The sequence below is a fragment of the Cheilinus undulatus genome, linkage group 4 (assembly GCF_018320785.1).
Source record: "Cheilinus undulatus linkage group 4, ASM1832078v1, whole genome shotgun sequence".
Lineage (NCBI taxonomy): Eukaryota > Metazoa > Chordata > Actinopteri > Labriformes > Labridae > Cheilinus > Cheilinus undulatus.
This window is the reverse complement of record NC_054868.1, coordinates 16,101,677-16,121,321: the sequence shown is the minus strand read 5'-3', so window position 1 is coordinate 16,121,321 and position 19,645 is coordinate 16,101,677. Positions and strand designations below refer to the sequence as shown.

At 38.7% G+C, this 19,645-nt stretch overlaps 3 protein-coding genes across 6 annotated transcripts in view; 1 reads left to right on the top strand and 2 right to left on the bottom strand.

Annotated features, from left to right (window-relative positions):
- The window catches only part of myh11a (myosin, heavy chain 11a, smooth muscle), a 30,562-nt gene extending 26,449 nt beyond the window's left edge, over positions 1-4,113 (top strand). For 2 of the 3 annotated variants that reach the window (XM_041784642.1, XM_041784641.1), the window contains 4 exons: positions 47-255; positions 330-438; positions 2,059-2,231; positions 3,085-4,113. In XM_041784642.1, coding sequence (XP_041640576.1) covers positions 47-255; positions 330-438; positions 2,059-2,231; positions 3,085-3,214 — 621 coding nt within the window. In that variant the 3' untranslated portion in view covers positions 3,215-4,113. Of the gene's footprint in view, positions 1-46; positions 256-329; positions 439-2,058; positions 2,232-2,601; positions 2,635-3,084 lie in introns of all 3 variants that reach the window. The other variant, XM_041784643.1, reaches the window with a different exon arrangement.
- On the bottom strand, positions 3,748-12,676 carry LOC121508110 (nuclear distribution protein nudE homolog 1-A-like). The gene is made up of 9 exons (XM_041784644.1): positions 12,535-12,676; positions 12,054-12,167; positions 11,752-11,905; positions 11,144-11,292; positions 10,840-10,976; positions 10,257-10,433; positions 10,083-10,168; positions 9,796-9,950; positions 3,748-6,082 (listed from the first exon to the last, which is right to left on the bottom strand). The coding sequence occupies exons 2-9, from the start codon at positions 12,137-12,139 to the stop codon at positions 5,989-5,991; spliced, it is 1,038 nt and encodes a 345-aa protein (XP_041640578.1). The 5' UTR covers positions 12,140-12,167; positions 12,535-12,676; the 3' UTR covers positions 3,748-5,988.
- Positions 12,677-13,802: 1,126 nt separating this feature from the next.
- On the bottom strand, positions 13,803-19,609 carry LOC121508746 (pannexin-1-like). 2 transcript variants are annotated; one of them, XM_041785810.1, is made up of 6 exons: positions 19,367-19,609; positions 16,968-17,089; positions 16,279-16,478; positions 14,376-14,877; positions 14,111-14,270; positions 13,803-14,020 (listed from the first exon to the last, which is right to left on the bottom strand). In XM_041785810.1, exons 1-5 carry the CDS (start codon positions 19,398-19,400, stop codon positions 14,121-14,123), a joined length of 1,008 nt encoding a protein of 335 aa, XP_041641744.1. In that variant the 5' UTR covers positions 19,401-19,609; the 3' UTR covers positions 13,803-14,020; positions 14,111-14,120. The 2 variants fall into 2 exon arrangements, with proteins under 2 accessions (XP_041641744.1, XP_041641743.1); XM_041785809.1 differs by lacking the exon at positions 19,367-19,609 and adding an exon at positions 18,159-18,469.
- Between the last annotated feature and the right edge of the window lie 36 nt (positions 19,610-19,645).

Below are 19,645 nucleotides of genomic sequence, written 5' to 3'. Positions count from 1 at the left end.
AGAGGATGCAGAAGCCTCATTTCCTTCCCATGCATCCTCTTCTCAGGTAGATCAGCTGACCAACGAGTTGCAGGCAGAGCGCTCCACCTCCCAGAAGAATGAGAGTGCTCGGCAGCAGATGGAACGCCAAAACAAGGAGCTGAAGGCCAAGCTTCAAGAGATGGAGAACCAGGTCAAGTCCAAATTCAAGTCCTCCATCTCTGCTTTGGAGACGAAAGTGGCACAGTTGGAGGAGCAGCTGGAGCAGGAGAACAGGTTGACAGACATTTTTTTTGCTAATTGACCATAGTTACACTGTATCCTCTCTAAACTCTGTTGTCCTTTCTCAGAGATAAACAGACAGCTGCAAAGAGCTTGCGCCAGAAGGACAAGAGGATCAAGGACCTGATGATGCAGGTGGAAGATGAAAGGAAGCAGGGAGAGCAGTACAAAGACCAGGTGCACAATTTTTCTTACTGTAACCTAATTTACTAACATACTTGTACAACTGTATAGCTCCCTATTTGCACATTTCCTACATACAAGTTTCATTTTATACTTATTACTGTTACAGTTTTTACAGCAACATATTTAATGTTCCTTGTCAGCAGAAGTCTGTTATTTTTGTTCTTCTGTCTTTTTTTTTTTTGCATCAAAACACCAAGTCAGATTCCTCATTAGTAAAAATGTACTTGGAAAAAAAACTCGGTTTGTTTTCTTATTATAATAAGATTCATATGTGGGATCATGTTCATAGGGCAGGCATCATTGGATGAACTAAAGAGCCCCATGTTTCCATAGGTGCACCTAGAAATTTAGAATATCATGATAAAGTTCTTTTTTGGTTGTTATCTAATTCAGAAAGTTAAATATCTACACATTCTGGATTTATCTCATACAAACTTAAATATTTCAGGACTTTTTGTTCTAATCTTGGTGATTACGTCTTAAAACTCACACAAAAATCCACTATCTCTAAATATTAGAAAATCACAAAATACCTATCTAAAAAAGGATTCATGATACAGAAATGTTGACCGGGACTCCTTTTTTGACAGCTATTTTAATTTTAATTTTAGTCACATTTTTGTCATTTCTGTCCTTTATGGTTTAAGTCTAATTTTAGTCCATAAAAAGAAATTTTAGTCTTTACTTTCAGTGCAAACATTTATTCTCTTGCCCGAATCTGGTACCAATTCATGTTAGTGTTTTTTGTGTACCCTGCCAAACCTGGGGTCCCTGCTTTCTACTGCAGAGAAGCAGAAGAGATACAGATGCCTTGTATTTTTACCTATTTACCCACAGTGGAGAAATGTGGATTTTGAATGTCCAATGAAAACTCAATTACATTTTAGTCTAGTTTTACTCATCTTGATGAAAACTTAACTTATTTTTAGTCAGTTTTAGTCATCAAAGATCTATTTTTTGGCTACTCTTAGTCTAGTCTTTCTCATGCAAATGCGGCTGTTGACAACATTTTTTGTCATAGTTTTAGTAGATGAAATTAACACTGCCCATCAGTCCAGTTTTTTTTTTTTTTTTCTTAGCCCAGGTGAGACACTGATGACGTCAGTGGTTCAGGAGTGGCTTCACATTAGGAACATGGCACTTGTTGCTCATTTCCTGGACATGTCTTTGTGTGGTGGATCTTGATCCACTGACTCCAGCCTCAGTTCACTCCTTGAAAAGTTCTTGAATCTGCTGTTTGACAGTCCTCTGAAGGTTGCAATCATATCTGTTGCGTGTGTACCTTTTCTTACCCCACCTTTCCCTTACAGTCAACTTTCTATGAATATGCTTTGATACAGCCTCTGAAAACAGCCTGCCCTATTAGCACTGACCTTCTGTGGCTTACCCTCCTTGTGGAGGGTGTCAGTGATTGTCTACTTGGACAGGTGTCCAGTTAGCAGTCTTCCTTACGATTGTGGTTGTGTACTGAGCCAGAGTGAGAGAAATAACTGAAAGCTGTAATCATCAACATCAAAGCAAAAAAGGTCTTGGAATATTTTAATTTGTATGAATATGTGGAAGAATATGTGGAAGTTTAACTTTTTTGAATCAAATCTGTCCCCTTACCAGTCAGAGAAGGCGAATACCCGCATGAAGCAGCTAAAGAGGCAGCTGGAGGAGTCAGAGGAGGAGTCTCAGCGCGCTACAGCTGCCCGCAGGAAGCTGCAACGGGAGCTGGATGAAGCCACTGAGGTCAATGATGCCATGAGCCGTGAGGTCAACTCTCTCAAAAGCAAACTCAGGTAGGAACAATTGGCTAAATCTGGCTAGATTGTGTTTTTGTCTCATTCCCTTTTTTTCTGTGCACACAACCTGACACAATCGCAGCAGTAAAACAGTCGCAGATTGGTAAATACTCACTGTCTGAAGGATGTTTGTGTATAAGTTAAATAAACATGGGAGTTTCAGAACCCTCTGAAGAGGACTTTTTGTCACAATTGCACTCAAATATTGTCACACCATACCATTTTCAGAATACCCTCATTTGAATGCTAATTTGAACAATCTCATATAACAGTCCTCTTCAGAGTGTCATTTACCTCTTATTTAAAGCATTTAATACAGTGGCCTTAATAAGCACAGGCAAAACAATGGTGTCCATCTCTATTCCAGAGGCAATCCTGAACCCAAGGAGTGACGCAGCAGGTACCTCTGCGCCTAAAAAGTTACCCCATCACCATTTCTCATGAACTTATAACTTTGCATTCCCCTGTGCACACTCTTGCTGCTATAGTCTTTCATTTAGCATAACTTAGAGAAATACGGCTCATCAGCTAGAATGAACAAATCATTGTACCAGGTATCAAGTTACCTGTCCATTAAAATCAATTTCCAACTGGTGGTCGTATTTTTCTCAGTGCTTGGTTTAACTGCCATAAACCAAACTCATTCTCCTGAGCCAGGAGTTACATGAGTTAAAAAGATAACCAGCGTGCTTTACCTGCAATCAAAGCACAACCTGAATAATTCTGTCTTTCATCGACACCAGAGTGGTTTTCAAATAAATCCTGCGTTCAGAAGCTGCTTCACAGCTACTCCTCTCACTGTATGGGCTTTTTCTGTTTCTGTCTCTTGTCCATCTTTGTGGCATTTTAGGCGTGGAAATGAACCCTCCTTTGGCAGCACACCTCGGCGAATGGGCGGAGGCCGAAGGATGGTTGAGGATGCCTCAGAGGAGGAGGTTGACTCCCAGAGTGACTTCAATGGAACAAAGGCCTCTGAGTAAAGAATGGCACGAAACATAATACCAGAGTAACCTTCCAGGATGAGGACCACCATTTAAAAACGAATCATTTCGAAGTCTGTTATCCTAGCTTGCTCCTCGATATCTCTTTATATATACTTTGTCTCCAATCTCCAAAAGCTTACGATCTACCGTCTTGACTCAATGCATTTTTTCTCTGCATATAATAGTCAGGACTTGCTACCAAATAGAGGAGTTTTTGTTTGCTCTGCTCATGTGTGATTAGCTGTTACATATATTTTTACTTCCACAGTTTTGTACTGCACTGACTGATCCTTTCCTATGCAAATTTTTGTATACTACAGAAGGCTCCTCTAATTACCACGTTAAACTGCCAGCAAAGCCTGTCTTCTTTACAATAAGTCACCTCAGAAATTAAAGCAGGAACATCGTGTAAATTAGTGGATCTATAACTATAATAAGTGACTATTGTCCTGTTGCCTGTGACTGCTGTTAGTGTTTTAGAGCAGCACTGAAGCTGTCGAACAGATTGAATATGTAAAGGGATATTTCTGTTCTTCATCTACCAACACTCAGTGCTGCTTTTTGTACCAAGCAACAAATATTTAGCTAATAAACATTTCTAGTCACAGTTTTATATTTGCACTTTTCATGCACTATGGTTTTTTCATAACTTTAATCAAGCCCATTAATGTAAGAATGTTCTACTTTAGAGAAAAGCCAAATATCATTATAGGGCACTTAGGAGCACCCCTTTGCTCCAGGGTTATCATACATGTTGAAAAATAACCCAAACATCATCAACCAGACAATTTTAATCTGATCAAGAAAAATATGTAATCAGTTTATGTTTACATAACACCTATTCTACCAAATAATTTTTGAACCACCTGCACAACAAATAAAGATGTCAAAATATACATGTATATTCTCCTTTTATTGTTTCCATCTTTTTCAGTAACTTCAGAGATCTAACTGGAATTATTACAACAAAGCATCACCATCAACTGTTCAGTAAATGGAAAAAAGATCCACAAATCAGTCGGAGAAGACTCAGGCACATACAGTGTAATGTCCATTTACAGAAGCAATTGCAGAGGTGCTGCTAAGTTACACCAAGTGCACAGTAAATTGAATGGTAAACAGCAGGAATTATTTTTTAGATCAGTATGAACCACAACTCAGTTCCCATAGTTAAATAGTATGCACCAATGACAGCTGTTTACATGTGATATTGGCATTTGCATTGTAATATTTACTTCTTCAACTGGTGTACGGCAGTAGTAACAGTGCCAGGTTAAACAGAAACATTTCAAGGAATTACTCAGCAATTGCCTCAATAGAACCTATTTCCTCATCTAAAAATATGTCACTAAAAGGCAGGAAAGGATATCCAATATAGGCTTAATACCTACACAAATAAACTCTGTACTGTGCTTATCTTTGATGCGGTTAATAAAATCTATTATTGCTTGGTCTTTCACCCATTATTCCATCACGACTCCTGCAGCAGTCTTAAGTTCTCACATACATTAAGGAATTATTACTATACATTCAGTGGAGAAAAATTACCTAACTTCTCCAGTCAACTAAAATTGAAAAAGTTACTGGTAACACAAGATCATAAAACTACAGGATAACAAAGTATAAGTTCATCTCTGAGGAGGAAAACTTACTTTATTCCTAATTTTCACATTAATAAGTACACCCATGTACCAAAAATATTCAGTCTGCTTAAAACAAGTGTTTGATGGCAGAAAGTTGTTAAGACTAGGACTAACCTGCATACCTGTAAGATTAATCAGCTTGAAAGGAATAAGACAGCCTATCATTTCCAGAAGTCTGGCAGCAGGAGATTTCAAAGACCCATTTGATTTAATCAAATGCTCACAGCAAAGCAAGGCCTACTAACTGAAGAGGTACAACGATGAAGGCAGCCATGGCTAAAACACAGATAACGGTTCCTGGCATCATTAAATTTACTCTGACTTCAGAGCAATGGAAAATACAGAGTCTTCAGAAAAAAAGTGACTCATGTTGAAAAAATAATTTCAATAGTTTGAACCAACAGTAACAATCTCACACTCCTAGTGTTGTTATATGCTACATTAATCCAGCCCTATGTTTAATTATTAAAAACAGAATTAGAATGATACATTTATGAAAGTGTATACTTTTTCCAAGATTGAAAAGTGAGAAAAAATCTGACCTAGAATTGTATATTGTTTATATAAGCTCATTGTTTATCAAATTTCATCAGTCAAAGCTTTGGTCAATATTTGTATCATCTACCCCCAGGATTTGGTCCCTTTATCAGTGCCATAAGAGGCAGCTGTTGTTTATATCACTGGTTTTATATTAGGTTCTTTTCTTATCATCAGTGGGCAACTGCTGGAACCCTATTTAATATGTTTGCATAGGGGTCATGCTTTTAACATCCCTGATTTACTTAATCCACCACAAAGCAAATCAGTAGATACAGAATTGAGTAATAATTATGTTCAAGAAGGTACCCACAGTGTAACAGACAGCAGAGGATAATGCAAGCAGGTTTTTCATTCATTGATATTACAGAAGCTCTAGTATTGCTTCCTATGATAGGTGTGGTGTCATACTAGCCTGAGGCAGCAGGAGTCTATGTGCTGACTATCTGGGGCATGGAGCGAGCAGTGTGGCTTTCTTGTTCTAAGAGTTCAGCAGGGCACACAGCAACAGCTCAGTTTAAAGTCCATTGCTGTAGTTCATTAAGGAGGCAGAGGGGGATAGAATGATGGTGCCATGTATGCCTTTCTTTCTCATAGCAGAATCTTGACACCTCCTTGTGGAGACTGGGCACCCTGGGAGACTCCTCTCGGAGGAGCTGGTCCAAACTCCAACCTCTTCACTAAACTGCAAGACAGAAAGAAGCATTTAAACTCATGAGCTAATAAGACATTTAAAAAAAGTTACATTCTTTATGTCTATGTTTTAACTTAGTTTAAAGAGCAACTTGTCATTAAATATTACATTGATACTGAACATTGTCTGATTAGCTGCTAAGTTGGTTAATCCTTAATTTCATGATGAATGTTTTATGACTGAAAAAAGGCACACATTTAGAAGAGGAATCTGTTATGGCAAAACACCTACAAAAGCTTTTTTTCAGTGTGACTTCATATTAAGTCACTAAATGGAATTTGTGTGCTCCGACACTAACTTAGCTCAACATGTAGTAGTAATTTGTAGTGAATCCAAGCAGTTTTTTTCATTTATATCATTTCAGTCATCTTATCTTAATTTAGCCAGTTGTTAAGATTGTTTTATATTGTGGTTGTACAAATTCCAGCTTGCCCAGAAATTTTGAGCGCTGTTTCCCTAGCAGAAAAAGATAAGGAGGCAGCGCCATGATTTTCTGGAAATTGTGCAGGTACAGAGACGGGACTTAGTTTCTGCATTGTCCACAAACAGTGTAAGAAATTACCACCCACTAAATGCAGGTGTTATGGCTCAGAGTCAAGTGAATTTGCTCTTCTTACCAGCTAGCCAGAAGTTGGCTGTGGCTCATAGTCAGGGGAGTTGCTATTACTACTGTATTAATAATGAGTTGCTGTAATACTGTCTTTTTTACTGAAAGCTGCTGGTCGTGGCTCTGCTTTTTACATTAATTACATGATAAACACATTTTCTTTCAGAAAACTTCCCAATTAAAGTCCCATCATGATTATTTTTAAAATAAACAACCTAGCAGGATATAGGGGCATTTTCAGCAGTTGCAACTTAACACATCAGAGATCTTAAAGGGATAGCTACTTCAACATTTTGGCAAATTCGCCAAAATGTACACTCACCACCCTATGAAATAATCATGGAACATTATGAAACGGAGATGTTTCAAAGTTAGATGCAAAGCCAGAACTACACTCCAGACATGGCTGCTGCACTGTGTCACTCCACCCAGTGGTTTACTCAAGAAATAGTTCAGAGTATTTGCTTCATATGTCGTAATGTTACATAATTATACATTATTATTTCATAGCATGGTGAATGTGCAGGTCACAACTTGTCCACAAGAGCGTTTTGGAGTTGTTGGATCATGTATTTGATGAGTTTGATGAGGGAAAGCAAAAAATATCGTCTGCTTACATAGCGTTAGCTGTGCAGCTGGTATATCGGTCCCCCCAGATCTAGAAACAGCTTGCACCGACAACTAACAGAAACGAACCTATTACTAAGACTATAAGAATTATGGCAATGGGCGAATTTGCCAAAATGTTGAAGTATCCCTTTAAAATGCAAGCAATGAGAGAAGCTGCACTTTTATCTACAAAGATTCAGTGAGAGCTTGCAAGTTCCTGCTAACTTTAAATGCAGGGATTTCTAAAAACATCTTTTGCTGGTACCACACACACATTGACACCTTTCATTTCAATAACAAAAAGATAGTGGCCACTGTATGCATATAAATAAATACACTGCTCATAAAAATAAAGAGAACACGTTATCATAACAATGTAACTCCAAGTCAATCACAATTCCAGGATATCAACCTGTCCAGTTAGGAAGCAACACTGATGGTGAATCAATTTCATCTGCTGTTGTGCAAAAGGGACAGACAACAGGAGGAATAGTAGGGGAAATTAGCAGGACAGCCCCGATCAAAGAATGGTTTTGCAGGCGGTGGCCACAGAGCATTTCCCTCTTCTCCTCCTTTCTGGCTGATTTTTGGTTACCTTTTCATTCTTCCAGTGCCCTCACCACTAGTGGTAGCATGGGGTGGAATCTGCAACCCACAGGAGTTGCTCATGTAGTGTAGCTCATCCAGGATGGCACATCCATGCGTGCCAGTGCAAGGTTTGCTGTGTCTCCCAGCACACTGTCAAGAGCGTGGAGGAGATACCAGGAGACAGGCCCAGTAACACAAAGAGGCCCTTCTGCAGCCCCTGTAGGAGGACAACAACCCAGCAGCAGGGCCACTATCTGCTCCTTTGTGCAAGGATGAACGGTGGGAGAAACAGACTCCATGAGGGTTGAATGAGGGCCCGATGTTGGCATTTGCCAGAGGACCCTCTTTGGCGCCCTGTGCTCTTCACAGATGAGAGCAGGTTCACACTGAGCACATATGTCAGATGTGCAAGAGTCTGGAGATGCCGTGGAGAACGTTCTGCTGCCTGCAACGTAATCAAGCGTGACTGGTTTGGCGTTGGGTCAGTGATGGTCTGGGGAGGCACAGACCTTCATGTGCTAGCAGGGATGTGGTCCTCAGTCTCATTGTCAGACCAAATGCTGGTGCAGTGGGCCCTGGGTTCCTTCTGATGCATGACTATGCTCTGCCTCATGTGGCTGGAGTGTGTCAGCTGTTCCTGCGTAACAATGGTATTGATGCCATGGACTTTCCTGCCCGTTCCCAAGACCTGAATCCAACCCAGCGCCTCCGGGAACATTATGTCTCGCCCCATCCACTGCCGCCACGTTGCACAACAGACTGTCCAGGAGCTGACTGATGCCCTGATCCAAGTCTGGGAGGAGATCCCTCAGGAGACCACCGTCATCTCATCAGGAGCATGCCCAGACATTGTAGGGAGTGCATACAGGCACGTTTAGGTCATACAGACTAGTGAGCCTAATTTTGGGTTGTCTTGAGGAATTCACAGAAGTTGGATCAGCCTGCGATCTCATTTTTCTACTTTTATTTTTTTGGAATGATTCTGAATCCCATTCTCAATGGGATAATGATTTTTGTTACCACTGATCATTCTTATGTTATTTTGTTCTCAATGCATTCCACTATGTAATGAATAAAGATTTTCAACTAAACTATTTCATTCATTGAGATCTGTGATATGTTATTTAAGTGTTCCCTTTATTTTTTGAGCAGTGTATATTACATGATTTTCAATTATAAGACTGGAATCAAGATCCATATCTAGTTATATTAAACATAACCTTAGTCAGTGAGGCCCCCTTTAGTCACGTCCCTTCTGGCTGTCTATTTCAAATGCAGGAGACATACCAAAATGACTTTTTTAGTCACTGTGAGGTTTGATTTCTTTCATTTCAAAACATATTCTTTCTAAATTATTTTCCTACAAATTGATACACTGTAGTTTTCAACCTGCAAGTTGCTCTTTAAAATCATAACTTAAATGAACTTGCCTTGTCCCTCATAAATTAGCAAACCTATAAATAAAAATTCAATTTTAGTACATTTTTGATGGACCAATTATTATTGTCAAAACTGTAGATGCTCATTTCACACTCTGGCACCTATTAACACATCAACTCTTTAATTCATGCCGTAGAATATGCAGCTTGTTTAGTAAAATGGTGGATGCTCATGAACTGAACATTAACTTTCTTTTCAAACGTTGCTTTAAATGTCAAGGGAGGACTTTCCTATATTTTTTAAACAAAATCTTTAAATTGTTGTTGTGTGCAAGTAAGTGTTTTTTTTCTTCAGAACTTTGATCTTGTTTCCTCAGTTGCAAAGTAGTAGAAATGCTACCTCATGCAAAACAACTAAGGATCAAGGTCAAATCTAGCAGAAATTTCCCTTTAAACTTAACAAGTTCAAACATACATTAACTATAAGAGATAAATAAACCATAGCAGGTGTTCTTCCTCACCTGTCATACTGAGGTGGAGGGCTCATACTGGTAGCTTGGACCTCAGAGCCTCCTTCTAAGCCAGAAGGACTACCCGGGGCTGCTGGAAGTGCTGGTCGGCTGACGGAAGTGTCATACACAAAGTCTCTACAGGATGCCAACTTTGACTCCAGATTCTGATGGATAGGTAAAAAAAATAACATAAAATTAGATAATGAATGGAAAATTCAAATGTGTAGCAGTGAAAACAAAGTCATCTGTATGTTTTGTCTACCCTGAACTGTACAGAAATCAATTTTATCTCTTACTCCAACTTTTCTTAGCAGTTCCCCAACAATGTTGAGTGCAGATATTCTAGCAGATGTGGTAAGAGGAGTTCCGGTCAGTCCATCACCTATAGCACAACAGATGCAGAGTGAACTACTGTGATTCAATGTGTTGATAGACAGTATATTTAGTATCACTGTAACTAAATTTTTTACCTCGTCTAGTACTGGAAGCAGGGGGTGTGACAAATGAGCTAATGGGTTTGGAGGGTGTGATGGGTATGGATGGGTTGGGTACTGAGGGGCATGGCAGATCTGACCGATCTGTATCTTTGGCTAAGCTGCTGGATGGTCGTCTCTCCTTCTGACGAACAGCCAACTCCTGGCGAAGATCTTTCAAGGATAAATAAATCAATCAATTAAAAAACACATATATTCTGCATGTCTATATATCTAACTACAATATTTTCTGTTTAACACTTGTGTCCATACATTCAAAGTTAAAAAACCTAACAAAAACATTACCCATTAACCAATAATGCAACCAAATGCTCTGTAAAACCAACCAAGCTAAATGTTAAACACTGTTTAAAATATTTGATGAATATTAAATGGCTGAACTCAAATCTGAAAAAGATTTGAAAAAACTACAGCTCTAAAATCCTTCTTAAGAATAGCAACACAAAAATTATACTAGAATATCAAGACTCATTAGGAGTTCAGAATCACTGAAGCTTCAATCAGTAATTCTCAATAAAAACTAGTGAAGCTGTAAGTCAGTGTTGGTTTGTATATTTACCTCTGGCTTCATCCTTGAGCCTCTGAACAGACTCCAGCAGGTTCTCCTTCTCATCCAATTCACTCTCCAGAAAGGCATTTCTCTCAATGACGTGGTTCATCCGCTGCTCAAAGTCCTCCAGTGACATGATAGTAGCCCTGGGACAAAGCATCAGCTGGTACAGGTTTACAGTTTTCATTTAATGAATGGCTTTATTTGCTACAGCAACTCTACAGTATATCTGCTAAAGGAAAGTTACCCGGTTGGTTTGTCACTGGACAATGAAGGCAATGAGATAATGACATAAGACCACTTAGACACTGACCTTTTAGTCCTCTCCAGGTCATCATTGGATTGCTCCAGCTCTCTGATGTATTTCTGCAGGTGATCTCTAACTGCTCTAGTTTGTGCCAGATCTTCCTCTAAGGTTGAGATGTGTCTGAAAGCATCAGAATGCTGAGCCTCAAGTTTCTCCTAAAACAACACACAGAGACCAGATTCAACATTAAATACAACAGCATTGAAGTTATTCATCAATGACACTTCCAACATTTTTTAACAAGACAAAGTACATTTTTATCAACCAGATACCCCCTTTTAATGTTCTTTGTCCTCCTTGTCACCAACAGCCTTTGGGCAATCAGTGGTTTATAGCACAATCCTGTATTCACTCGTTCTATTAATGTTCTTTACCCCATGGACTGTTTAACAAAAATAGCAGTCAGCTGCCTTTTAGCTAGGCAGCAATTTTCCAAGAGGCAGTGGCACTGATGAATTTGAGTTGGTTGAAAGGCACTACGTGTATGAGGGTGTGTGTCTTTGCTTCTCTGACAGAGGAATCCGTATACATTTTCTTTACTGGTAACTAATTGGAACACAAGACCTTGTCCTGCTTTGTGGGGCAGGGGCCTATTTATACTCAAGGTGCTCTACCTTTATGCTTTCCAGTTCCATGCGGAGTCTGTTGTTGTCTAAAAGCAGCTCTTTGTTTCGACCCTCACACTGCTTTAGCTCGGTTTCCAGTTCTGCCTCATAGTCTCGACTCATCTGCTGAAACTCCTGCAGCTCCTCCTGAGCCTCTTCAGCTCTGATGACAAAACAACAATAAACACTACTTCCAAAAATAACCCACGTTGTGTATCATATACAATACAACGGTTGTGATTTATGTTGACACTGTATTTATATGCGTATGTGTCAGGATTTCAATAAAAGAAAATGTAGAATAATGTTACCTTTGATGGTGTCTCTCTGCCTGCTCCTTCCAGAAGCTCAGTTCCTCTTCTAGTGATGCAAACTTGCGTGACGCTGGCTCTACCATATCTGCTACTTTTAGGATGGGGAGTTAACTGTAAAGTGACGCACGGGTTAGCTTTAAATTCTGCCCTTAACTGCCATGAACAAAACGAAAAACTTCCCATTCGAAGCATTAAAACCATGACTGTCTGAGTGCTAACTACCCAGTCGACTAGCCCGCTGCACATCCGTCTAAAATGTGTGTACTGAATCGTATAAGTGTACAACTTAAATTCGTGCCTTCAATTCTCTATTATAGGTATGAGAAAGTTGAGATGGCAAGTTAACGCAATTGTCGCTTTTAAAGCAGTGTTCGAAAGTGTATACAAAGGCTAAGCCCTACAGCTAAGCTAATAGTGCTAGCTTGCTAGACAGAAGGTATTATACCATTCACAAAAAACAGGCAATACACAAACCCACCTGCAAAGAATCGAAGGATCAAAACATTCCTTAACGAGGTTTATGTTTTCGAGGCCCAAAAAACGTTAAGTTTGGGCAGCAGACGTATAACTGCACGAACTAATCTCTTATTACGTTTACCTCAGGAAGGAGTTTGGCCCACCAACCAAATCAAAACGAAAATTCAATTCTCGTTTACCATTGGTCAATGGCGATGACGTTGTTACAATATTATCCAATCATATGCCACAGAAAACTTGGAACGACTGAAGGCGGACCCCAGTCGCCATCCCTTGGTCATCGTGCTTCTCTTGTCATGCATGAATTTGAAATTGTAACGCAATAGTGATTTTAAGTCACAGAAGCTTTAACTACTTCGACTGTCCAATCTACTAAAGGCCAAAAGCCCAAAAAATTACCTTGTCAAAAATATCATATAACATCCATGTTGTCCAAAGTGACGTTCGGCTTCGTGAATATTATTTGTGACGTTTGCCATCATAAACGCACAAGGAATGGAATCAATTTTCAAGATGTGGGTCCATGCACTTTTGCATTAAATATTTGGAATCAAACAGCTGTAATTTGTTTTCTGGTTAGTTGGTATTTTTTGCAATATGTTGGGCTCAGGAGGTTAAAATTGAGTTTTCCAGTATTAGTAATATATAATACCATATATGAGGGTGTCATAAGTCACATCAGTTGTTATATTGTTAGCCTATAGTTTGATATTTAAAGGTTAGTAGGAAAGTTAAAGACCTCATGCTGAAAAAGCTTTGAATTACATTTTTCAACAAAAGCTCTATTCCATTCATTCTATTCATTCATTCATCTTTAACAGTAATTTCACTGCATCCATCCATTAATTCAAAATATCCACAGTCTTTTTAACTTTGTACAAATACAAACAGTAAGCCACTGTTTTCAAAAGCACATTTGCATACAATCATAAAACCAGAAAAAGTGCTCAATAGTCCGTGTCTGTCTCTTTTTTGAATTTGTACATATTTTTTACCTGGGCCAAGAATCAACTTTATGGATATCTCATCCCAATGTTTTAAAACTTTTCTCATTTGTTAATAAAGGAAGAAAGAATGATTTCCACCCGGAACAATAATCCACATATTTCAGTCCAAGGAACTCACTTAAGCCTGAAAGTATGGCTCAATGGCATTTAAGGATCCTGAGAAAAGAAGTGTGTAGCATTAAAACAAAAAACCAAAGGGAACTTTTCAGAAAATAAAACATATCAATCAGAGTTAGCAGCATTTCACTTCAGCCAGATATACTTGTCCTTTATTCTTATCCAAGATGAAACATCAGAGAGGAAACGTGTTTGCTGGCCAAACTATAGGGATAATTAAGTACAGTTCCCTCTCTGTCTTAATATTGAATACAGCAACACAAATTCAGGTAAAGGTAAGTGCATTTCTGTCCCATTTCTACTTTTCACCATGTCAGCACTTATCCTCTTCAGGTCAGTTATTCAGCAACAAGGCAGAGATGTCTGAAGGAAAAAGAAACACACTGAAGGTTAACTGCATGAGATAATAACTTCATTTCACTTGAACAATTTAGTCTAAAAGTTCTCCGTTACCTCAGTGGAGTCAGTTTTCAGCTTTAGTCGTTTCTTTGCTGTTCAAACGTGAGCACATTTTCCTACTGTCTATCACATCAGTCTTCACCTGACCCAGGGATCGCAGGAGGCACATGGTGTCAAACCCCTCATCTCCAGCTTCTTGCAGCAACTCGAGCACCTTTAAACATGACATGGTATATGTTTTCTAAGCAAAGGCAATAGCAAACTATCTGGCACATTATTATCACCATACTGGACCTACAGCATCTTCACTGCAACCCACCTGTAGACACTTGAAAGACTTGAGTTCGCTCAAGTTCTCCTGCAGGAACAGCAGATAGATACTGAGATCATTGTAGAAGGGTGTGACAACACCCAGAGCACCAAAACCTGGCAGCATCTCATAAGGCCGGAGAAAACCAGAGCTCTGGTTAGCTGGTCCAAGAGCAGCATACACCACCAGTGGAGCTAGAAGCACGTACACCCCTAGGTTGATGTAGCTGAGAAGCCTGAAGACACCCACCGCTACAAGCTTACATTGCACAGCAGGTGGTAGCATACTGTCATTCTTTAGCACACCTGTACGCAGGTCACATGGAAACTCATCAGTAACAGATGCCAGGCGGATGTAGTAGCCAAGGTAAATGCAGGCTAACAGGAGGATCAGCAGAGTCAGGCCCCGACATACGAGATACTTGACCACGAGGCAGTGGGAGAAGCGCTTTGTTTTCAGATACTGCTCCACTAAAGGGTATTTGAAGCAACCCTCTGTAAGGTCCAGAGCACTGCAGCACCAAAAAATTAAACAGAATTTTAGCATGAGAGAGAAAAATGTTACATTTAATTTAACAAAAAGGATGCTATATGCTAAACTACAAAACTAAAATGAATTATAATTACAGACAAAATATCCTGAATTTAAGTCTTCAACACAAACCTATTAACTACTCCCTCTTCTATGTTTTATCTCAGAAAGTGATTTCAATTTTGGATGAGACTGTCAACAGCAAAAGTTAAAACTGTTACTTTTCTACTATACTCTCTAGAGTTTGATTTTAAGGTATCGCTTGCGATATTTCTCTGAAACATAAACACCAAATCAGCTTTCAATCTGTTGCAGATTATATATAAGCTTTTTTAACTGACAGCTTGTGCTGTTCTTATAATCCAAAAATAATGCCCTGTTTTATTTTAGGTCCTGAATTGTATTCAACCATAAAATGTCAGATATAAAGTAAAAGCAAAATATTTATTTTCTCCCAGTAATTCAAGGTGAGCTGCTTGTACAATGGGTGTGCCCTGGTCTGCAAGGCCCACCCATGTTACAGTTTGTTTATCTTTTCTGGATCTGATGGCAGCAGCTGTTTTTATCTGAATATAATTTTCCATTTGTAAAATCTGTTTTTTTGTTTTGTTCTGAGTCCTTTTGAGTCTTGTCCCTGACAAGTACCCGTTGGTACATAAAACCAAAACTAACACTAAAACAAAGGAAAGCTCAACTAAAACTAACCCTTCTCACAAAATAAAACCTACTATATGGACATCATTAAAAACTAAGTAAGACTAAACTGAAAATTGAAAACAAAAAGTCAAAACAGAATAAAATTGAAACTAATGGAAATTTTTTACATTTTTGAAGCCTAGGTTGGTGGGTAGGTAAGTTGACAGGTAAGTATAGTAGGTGGGTCAGTACATTATTGATCCCCAGGAAATTTAAAGATGCTGTGTTACCTTGCTGTGTTGTCATAAAATAAGAGTTTGTCAACAAATTGGACACATCCTTTATAACGCTTAAAGACCAGCAATTCTCTGACCTTAGAAATACCTGCTATATCTGACCTGTGATGATCTTTAATGACGATAAACTATGATAAATATGCTTTTTTTAAATTTCAAAAATCTTTTAACCTAACAGGTCTTCAGTGGCCATGTATGTGTTATTTTCGGCCCATAGTAGTCAACAATTAGGTCTGTCTATGTGTAGTCTCTAAAACAGGACAGACTTATTTCATGAACTCTCAACTAATATTTTTAACATAGCAAAAATGCTCCAAGAAAAAATTGAAAATCTGCAAATTGGTACATAACTGTTTGTATCAAAACTATCTAATTTCATATGGTTAGATCTTGTAATAACTGTCAATGATGGAGTAGATCTGGTGGCTGATGATAAAAATGCTATTTACCTCTGGGTGTCTTCAGGTGGATCTTTGCTCTCTATGGACGCCAGATTCTTGGCCAATCTGATGGCACGATTATAAAAGCGGTCCAGTTCTTCCATAATGAATTTTAGATCAGATGAAAGATGTGGGGCTGCAGTGAAACGCCAGAACAGGGCAGGTATATATAAAAGGATGGCCAGTAAAAGCAGGACATATGGAAAGAACTGAGGTAAAACAGAGGAAATAGAAAAGTTTCATTAGAAAAGAAGATAAAATTCAACTTTGGCTGGATGTTTTTAACAATGAAGTTGTAACTCTAACATAGGAGAGCATGAATTTAGCTGTGCTTAAGCTGTGTGGGGAATGTGTTGTCAGTTTTAAGCATGTGTTACTGATAAAAGGGTAAATTAGAAAATGGCATTGCATGTGATAGATTGCTGAAAATCTTTAGCAAAGAATTCAAAGTAATAGTTTCTCATTACAACTTTGACTCCCTTCATCAGGAGCACTGAAGATTTAGGTTGTCCTATATTAAAAAATATATATACATTTCAGAGAGAAATCTCTCGGTCTGTTTTATAACCTGAAAAAACTCCTCCATGTAGCTTTAAATCATACTGATGAGAATAATGATCCCAAAACTCACACACATACACAGAAAAATGTCAGCTTTGATGCCTCTCTTGCAATGCATCTTACTGGGATGTAGTTACCTTGTGCAACCATAGTGGTGAGCTGTCAGACTGTTGCTGCACTGCTGCCCAACAAAATGAATCCACATATGCAGCCTGTCTCCAAGAGAAGTTAGTGGGGGCAAAGCAGCTGATCTGAGTACCTGGTGGAAAACAGAAATAGAATGAGCTAGTGCTAACAGATGTTTTGGTAATCCAGCAAAAAAAAGACGACATAAACTGTCAATCCCCTCTCCTCTGCACTCATGGCCCGGAGCTGGTTGTTTTCATCATGACCCCAAGGATGCAACCCCCCCAACCACCCCTTTTGGAGGGTGTACAATGGGAAGTTCAATCAGGCATGCACAATTTGAAAATGACCCAGATAGTCAATAGACAATAATATTTAGGCTGCAGAGGAGCAGTCATGTAAAGTAACAGTGAATTCTTGCATTTTGAAAGCACCATTCAAATGTTCAGATAGTAAAGTATACATTTAAAATAGGATGTTTGTAGTATAAAATGTTTGTATTAGGAGCATTAAGCAGTGTTCTTTGACCTAGTGTGAGAAAGCTTATTTTGTCACCTGCCAAATAACTTTAACGAAAGAAATTAAAGCAAAGGAAAAGCAATACATCAAATATGAATTTTTTTGTTTGAATCTTAAATTATATACATTTAAAAAATGTATATCTTACTTACTTGGCCCATGAGTCACGGCCAAACAATTAAAACCCTGTAGAGGTTAACAGTGTGGTGTAACTATCAGTGAATAGCATGGACAACTTGCAGATAATGCCTAAGACAGACTGTGGGTATCATAATCTAAGGAGATTATGTGGCTCTTGTTGCTGATGGTGCTGAAATCTTGTTTTGACTGAAGGCAGTGTCATGCTCTGCTTTTCTGTTAGATGAGTCCATGCTGTATCAAGTTTATTGGAGCTCATTAGATCCGTAAAGTGTCCATCAGTTTGTAGTTGTATCCTTGCTCACTTGAAATGAGTTATACTACAACTAGCGGTATGCAGCAGCGTCAGGACATCAGAAAACCAGTAGGGTGGAGACTTGAACCACACCTTCTTCAGTATTCACACCTCTCTCGTCACTATGCCATCTGAAAGTAACTCCACTTAAGCATGCTTAATTTACCGCCATAAAAAGCACCGTCTATTTAGCAGCCCATTCTACATGATGATAAATGATTAAGTCGCACGTATAAAATCACCAACTCACCAACGGACACTTCTTGAGCAAAAGCAAGCGAGATTAGAAACAAAGGCAGCCCCACCGCTAGAAACGTGACCATTTTATCCACCGCCAGCTCCAGGCGCACCCCTTTGTACTTCGTTTCCGTGGGATCCTTCAACAAAAAGTCGGAAAAAACGTACTCGGTAGCTACGTGTGCAATCGCCATGACTAGTGAGAACAAAAAGTGTCCGTTGTTGGGATAATCTTTTTTTTTTTTTTATCTGTAATTAAGCCAAAATCGAGCAGTCTTTTGATTAAAAAAACGCGGCTTATTTAATTTGTAAAATAACTACTACATTAACGTGCTTTGCCGAGCCGTTATTGAATACCCATCCCCAGTCACCAGTGCCTTGGACTGATGGTTGAACCTGCTGTCCCGTACCCCGCAACATCACAGACAACAAGAGAGGAAGAGCTAAGACGCAAGAGGGCGCGGGTGTGCTGTAATATTTACCTGAGAGTCCTGGAAGGATCCTTTTTCTTGTGGGAAAATTTGTATTTTGTTTGTACAAACAGAGAAATTAAAAAAAAAGAAACATCTTTTCTCATAAACTTATTACTTATTTTGGCTAAATTCTTCATCCATATTTGCAGTTATTGTAAAAAAACAAAAAAAACCTGAACAATGTTGAACAATATATACAGTAATAGACAAATCTGACCACAAAATGTTTATCAAAACCTTGAACACATGTGCTGTTCTTTTTGTTGTATAATGTGCCATACTTAACCCCTTGCTATCTTATTCATGTTATTTGTTTCCTGTTCTTGTTTACTTTTTCTATCTTTAATTAAGACATGAAAGAAGTCACCTGACAGTCCTTGGTGTGCTCTATGATGGTGAGACAGAAATTTGAAACCGAAAGAACCGTTTGGTTGCGACTACATTCAACCTTTAGTGTTTATCGGTTAAAAAAGGATGATAATAATAATAAAAAGAAGAAGAATACCATTTAGTATGTGATCTATTATTGTCCAGTGGCATACCTCAGACATACATATGAATGTAAATTAATACAGGAAACTAATGAAGGTATACAAAATACTCAACCACAACAACAGTTTGTTGTCAAAACTACAGCTTTTTAAATTAACAAAACTGCTTCACAAAATGTCTTTTTTTTTACAACTAGGTACATTTGAGGCCAACCTAAAAGAAATTAACAAATGTTAGTACATGGCTGGATACTCACCAGTCATGTATGTTGTTCCAGTCACACCGTTCATGTTATTTACAATTTTTGCTCATAAGATGTAAATATGCATGTATTTCAAAAATAACTTTTGCAACAATTCTTTGTGCTTTCTGGCAAGAGTAACAGTCACAAAAGGGTGCAGGCGTCACCTAAGGAGACGGAAAAGAGGGGTGTTCATATTAACAGTCCTTTTAGGAAATCATGAAAGCAGGAATCTTTCTGGCAGCTAACTGTGTAACATAGCCAACAATTTAACGTGCCACTGGCGCTGTCGTA

Coding starts and splice junctions, on each gene's coding strand:
- LOC121508110 (XM_041784644.1), bottom strand. CDS start 12,139: ATGGTAGAGCCAGCGTCACGCAAGTTTGCATCACTAGAAGAGGAACTG. Junction 10,977..11,143: donor GACCTGGAGAGGACTAAAAG/GTCAGTGTCTAA, acceptor GCTTTGTCCCAG/GGCTACTATCATGTCACTGG. Junction 10,434..10,839: donor GCTCAAGGATGAAGCCAGAG/GTAAATATACAA, acceptor TATCCTTGAAAG/ATCTTCGCCAGGAGTTGGCT.
- LOC121508746 (XM_041785809.1), bottom strand. CDS start 18,339: ATGGCGATTGCACACGTAGCTACCGAGTACGTTTTTTCCGACTTTTTG. Junction 17,090..18,158: donor TGCTCAAGAAGTGTCCGTTG/GTGAGTTGGTGA, acceptor GTTTTCCACCAG/GTACTCAGATCAGCTGCTTT. Junction 14,271..14,375: donor AGTCTTTCAAGTGTCTACAG/GTGGGTTGCAGT, acceptor TCATGTTTAAAG/GTGCTCGAGTTGCTGCAAGA.